This window comes from Manihot esculenta, chromosome 18 (assembly GCF_001659605.2).
Source record: "Manihot esculenta cultivar AM560-2 chromosome 18, M.esculenta_v8, whole genome shotgun sequence".
NCBI classification, from domain to species: domain Eukaryota; kingdom Viridiplantae; phylum Streptophyta; class Magnoliopsida; order Malpighiales; family Euphorbiaceae; genus Manihot; species Manihot esculenta.
The window spans coordinates 8,997,967-9,004,103 of record NC_035178.2 but is presented as its reverse complement, the minus strand read 5'-3'; the positions used below and the strand labels follow the sequence as shown (position 1 = coordinate 9,004,103).

The 6,137-nt window shown below is 22.1% G+C and overlaps 1 protein-coding gene across 1 annotated transcript; it reads left to right on the top strand.

Annotated features, from left to right (window-relative positions):
- The first annotated feature begins 3,347 nt into the window (after positions 1 to 3,347).
- On the top strand, positions 3,348 to 4,120 carry LOC110607122. The gene is made up of 2 exons (XM_021746192.2): positions 3,348 to 3,713; positions 3,796 to 4,120. The coding sequence occupies exons 1-2, from the start codon at positions 3,432 to 3,434 to the stop codon at positions 3,865 to 3,867; spliced, it is 354 nt and encodes a 117-aa protein (XP_021601884.1). The 5' UTR covers positions 3,348 to 3,431; the 3' UTR covers positions 3,868 to 4,120.
- Positions 4,121 to 6,137: the final 2,017 nt, after the last annotated feature.

The following is a 6,137-nucleotide window of genomic DNA, read 5'->3' as shown; positions in this document are numbered from 1 at the left end:
TTGAGTTAAAGTTTTGGTTATCAAATATTTTAAATTAAAAAAAATGAGAATTACTATGTAGTCATTGTAATATAGAGAATCTCATTAATTAGTTTCTTAATTTTAAAAAGATGTATTAAAAAATTTACTAATTAGTCCTTTTATTAATTTTAGTTATTAAGTGCTAAAAAAAATTTAAAATATTATCAATAAGATGGATTAATTAGTTTAATTTTTATAAAATTAAGGGATCAACTAATAAATTTTATTCATATTATAGGAACTAAATAGTAAAACACTCAATATTCAAAGTTAACAGTAGATTGATTAGAAGATTTTTTAATATTTTAAGAAAGTTTTTATAAATTTTTAAATGAATAAATTAATTAATGAGTTTGCCTAAATCTGAGTGATTAAATAGTTATTTTTTCTATAAAAAATAATTATAATATTTTAAGACTGTATTTATATTTATTTTTCTTATTTTTTAACATCCATGAGAATAATAACAATTTAAAAATATTATAGGCCTCATACATTTTTTTCCTTCCAATTTTTTTTGCCAAATATATATATATTACACTCATAATAAAATTAATTTATTAAATATTTAAATTAAAATTTTTTAATTAAATAAAATTAATGTTGTTGAAACTAAATTGATGTTATGGTTGAAATATAATTGTAATGTGATTAGTTCAATAGAGTTACGCTCTGATTTATTAACCTACAAGATAAAAAATATGAGGTGAGGTAATTGGCGCTTGTAGCAGTCTGCAAGATAAAAAACATGAGATGATTGGCGTTTCTATCAATCACTTTAATGTTCAAATCAAATCAGTAAAGAGCGAATATAATATTTAGAATTTAAAAATAATTGTGTAAGAAAATAACGTACATTTGTCTCTATTATCCTTGATTTTTATATAGTAAAAAGGTGAAATTAATTATAATATTTTTAAAAATTTAGTAATGGAATATCACCAACTAATTAATCCAGATCATATCATTATAGACATAAAAGGAATATATTGAATTGTAGTTGTTAATGTTGACTTTCTTATAGAATATCGCCTTATAAGTAAGAGGACGAGTTATGACAAACTGAATTGACTTGAAGTGTTTAGATCTTCTTTTCTTTTGGTTTTGAATACCAGTTCAAACTTTTTTTTATGGGTGAGACCGCATATTAATTTATCGAATAATTATCACGTGACTCTATTTTAGAATGACAACCCGCTGAGTAAATGTCGTGTAGTATAAGAATATTTATTATTGATTATAATCTAAAATTTTATAAAATGATAAATTTTTTTATTTTATTAAAAATAATTTTGTAATTTTATAAAAATTTAGAGCCCGACTAAGAACATTTATAGTATAATTAGGAATGAACGAAATCATTTTTGCTTTTTTTAATGAGTGAATTACATAGCTTAACTGTATTTAATTATTGTGATTTTTAAAAATTTACATGTTTAATAATTTACGATTTCACTAAATGTTCAATAAGTTGATCTTAGATATAATTAATATATATTTTTTTAAATTTATGATATTTATACATAGATATAATTAATTACTATTCCGTCCGTTTTATAATTTTTATCTATTTTATATTTTACACATGTTAAAAAAGTAACTTTTAATTAAAATTTAATTATATCTATTTTAAAATATTAAATTTTAATTTTTCTCCGGTAAAAAAAATTATTACAAGAAAAGGAAACTTCCATGAGCATCATATCACATGAGCATATGATAATATTAATTAGGGTAAGCAAAGGACCACGTACAGGAAATCATTTTTTATTTGGTACCAACTTGCATTAATGCAGGCATATGTGATTTAATGAAAGATATGATGATCATCATACCTTAAATAAATTATTAATTAAAAAAGATAAATATTAATTTTAAAATAAATTTTATTTTTAAAAAACACATTAATTGGTATCCATTTTTTCAAATTATTAATTAGATAGTTCATCCATTTATTAAAAATTTAATAATATATGAATTACTAAAATATTTTTGCCTCTAATTAATTTATGTAATTTTAAAATATATATATTTTTAATTTCAAAACTATAATTATTTAATTTTTATAATTTTAATTTTTTTTAATAGGAACCAAAAATTGAGAGTAGAATCTCATATCTCTTAAATTTACTTAAATGCATTTATCATCAGACTAAATTTTAATTATATTAGAGTAAAAAATATTTTGAAAAAAAACACTATTAAATATGATATTTCTTATTTATTAATAATTATACATATAAAAAATAATTATAAATTCTAAATATTTACTCATTCTTCACACTATTTAATAAATTATAAATATTTCTTATTTCTTATTTATTAATAATTATATATTTAAAAGTAAGTTCTGGTTAGATGATAACCAAATCCTAGTTAAGTACCAAAATTAAGAATTTAAAAAGAGATTAGGTGTTAAAAGACAAATAGCGAAAAGCCAGGAGTAAATACCTAATGTCTGTTATCTTACATTCTTCCCAGCAGTTGAAAATTGAGTAGGTGTGGCTCTATCTGTCATGTCTCTTTAATACTATTTATTACCGCATGTTATCGCTATTTTATTTTTTTAAATATTTAATTTATATTAAAATAATATTTTATTATATTATATTATTAACAAACTAAAATAAATTTTAAAATTCATGTTAAGATAAAATATTTATATGCATTTAAAAATTGATACTTACTAATCTCAATAATTTTTTTATTAGAGGAGTATTTGGTCGATTCGATTTAAAATTAAATCGAATCGAATAAATTAAAAATTAAAATTTTAATATTTATAAAAATAAATTGAATTGAATTATCAGAAATTAAATCGGATCAAATCAATATGATTTGATTCGATTCAATTTGAATTTTGAATAAATTTTTTATTTTTTATATTTTATATTTTATTTTTAATATTTTAAAATTTAATTAAAATATTTTAATTTTAATATAATCTAATTTTTTTATAATATTATTAAAAAATAATATATAATTATCACTAATAATTCGATTCGATTTAATTAACTGAATCGAATTAAAATAATTAAAATTTTTAAAATTAAAAATTAAATCAAACTGAATCGAACTTAATTAAATAAAAAATTAAATTAAAAATTTTAATTAATTCAATTCGATGAATTTTTTGAGCTTAATACTACTAAAGCTGAATTTTTTTTATTAAGAGTAAAATAAATGTAAACCCTAAATTTATGTAATTCTTAAACATAAATTTATTAAGAAATAAATTCAGTTGCAACAAGATAACCTTGAACACTGTTTCTTGAGGCAAGAGAAAGACAAGCAGACTATAGACCACCGAACACTCATTTAAGAGGTCTATTAAAGACGAGGTTGACGAGTTAGATCAACCAAGAAGGAGAAGAAGATCAAATCCAGGGTTCAAATTAAAAAAAAAAAACATGGAAGCCTCATCGAAAAGGGAGGTTGCAGAAGAAGAAGCTACGGCTCCTCACATTTCTTATATTAACCCTTGCTTTCTTCTTCAAGCTCTTCTCAAGTGCTTAGGTATTGAAACTAAATCTCATGAAGCCTCTTCTTGTCCAAGCTCACAACACAAAGATTACGATGATGGTGATGGAAAATTTCTCTCTGAAAAGAGTTCTCAAGCATCATCTTCAAGTGCAGAAGAAGATGCATGTCCACCTTCAATAACAGATCTCGACGCTCCTCCAACTGCTACTGTAAGTCTTTCTGTTTCTCTGTGGTTTCATTTCAACAGATGGAATTAAGGTTTTTGCGTTTTGATGTGTTGTTTCTACACAGGATGATCCTGTTCTTGCTAGAACACCGCCAAGGCCACCGCCGAGTAGCGGGAGTGGTCCGCAGATTAATTAATTGCTATCCATCTTGAGTCCTTGGCTCTGCAATGATGAATCTGTAGTTCTCAAGCTTTTCTTCGATCTGGAACCAAATGGTTAGGGCTAGCTATGGCAAGTTGGCTGCTGTAGATTTTTCTTCCTGTAGTTTTCTGTTCTTTCTTCTTCTTCTTCACTGTTCATAGTCATGTGGATAGCTGCTCATGAACACTACTGGTAGTTTGTTTGTTTGTTTTCCATGGAAATTGAGAAATTATTTTCTTTTTTTTTTTGAGAGTTTAGTTTGAATTAGCAAAATTGTACAAATGCCTTGATTTCTAGGTTTCTTATTTTCTCAATTGAATATCTGAAAACGATTTGTTGCTGAAAATTTTAAATCATAATCATTAATAATTTCTCAAACCCACAAATACTATAAATAATTATTGGTTTAGAATTTTTTTTTATTTCATATTATTTATCATTTTAATAATTTCAATGTAATATTAATTTTTATTTTCCATAAATATTTTTACTAATTTTTAAATTATTTCAATATCACTATTTATAGAAATTTTAAATAAATTATTATATTTTTATAAATACAAAACACCAAAATAAAATTCATTTATGTTATATTTCGATATTTGTAAAATTGAGGATTTATATTTAATTTCAACATAAATCCTTAATAAATTATACTTTTAAATTGCACTATATATCTTTCTTATTAAATACTTTTTCGAGTAAATTTAAAATAATACTATTAGAAATTATTATCTAAACTAAAACTATATAAAGATAAGGAAAATTATATGTAATTTTATAATTTTTATATATATTTTATAATTTTATGCTTTTCATTTATATCGACATAATCTAAATAAAAATTTATTCATTTCACTAATATAAAATTAAATGTGTAGCAGTGATTATTATTTTATATATTTAAATTGTATTTATAAAACAATGATAAAGTTTAAGCAGTGCTACATTTATCCCTACAGTTATAATATAAAGCAGTGAATTACTCAATTTTTTTATAATGTATAAAATTTATTGTTAAAAAATTATAATTTTATTAAATATAAAATATATTATTTATTAATATATATATATATTATTTCATATAGCTAAAAATAAATAAATTTTCTTTATAGTAATTTTATATTGTAAATAAACTATTATTATTATTAAAACAATAATTTTATAATCGTTACTAAAATATTGCTGCAAGCGATTCACATGAGTTTTAGAAATAGCTCCATATAACTGACTTTTTTTAAGCATCATACAATTTCTTTTTAAAAATAATTGAAATATATAACTGTTTATTACATGTTACAGAAATTAAAGAAAAATACATTAATAAAGAATTTGCACTCATTCATGCCAGACACAGGAACAAAGGCTCTTCGGATAATATCTAAAAAATTTAGTTAAAAGAGCCTCCCTCTCTAGTTTGTACAGGGAGAGTTTCTTTTTGTTTTTTCAAAAAGTTTTATTATTTGGAGTACTGGTCCCTCCTTTCTTTGTCGTACGTCAGTTTTCCCTTTCTAAAGAACGGTACCCATTCTCTCGATTCGGTTTAAAATTAAATTAAATTAAATAAATTAAAAATTAAAATTTTATTATTATAAAAATTAAATTAAATCAATTTTAATTAAAAATTAAATCAAATCGAATTGATCTGATTCGGTTCGATTTAATTCAGTATAATCAATTTTAATTTTTAATAAATTTTTTTATTTTTTACACTTTATTTTTAATATTTTAAAATTTAATTAAAATATTTTAATTTTAATATAATTTAATTTATCAGTATTATTAAAAATAACATATTATTATCACTAATCGGTTCGGTTTGATTTTTTTTATTTTTTCTGATCGAACCAAACCGAATTAAATAAAAAATCAAACTGAATTTTAAAATTAATTCGGTTCGATCAATTTTTTCGATTTAAACTGAATACTGCTGACCCCTAATTTTTCTTAAAATGTACGTCGATTTTCTCTGTCTAAAATATTATCGGTTTTTTCATTCGGAGACCGGACCTCTCTTCCCACCTTCGAGTGATTTTTTCTTATGATTTTTGTTTTTTTTCTATTTCTTTGCAAATCTATGATTATTTGAAAGGGTTCTTTTCAATTATTTTTAATTTTTGAAGTATTTGTTGTTGGTTTTTTTTGTATACAGGATGATAGGCTCATAGATCCAATTTCTATAAGTGCTATTCTCTGCTCCAATGATGGAAAATATGACGATGACTTGCTGAATAGAGCTCGAAAGACGCAATTAGATCACTGAAG

Excerpts from the sequence above, each read along its gene's own strand:
- LOC110607122 (XM_021746192.2), top strand. The coding sequence starts at position 3,432 with ATGGAAGCCTCATCGAAAAGGGAGGTTGCAGAAGAAGAAGCTACGGCT. Across the intron at positions 3,714-3,795 it reads ACGCTCCTCCAACTGCTACT|GATGATCCTGTTCTTGCTAG; the intron begins GTAAGTCTTTCT and ends GTTTCTACACAG.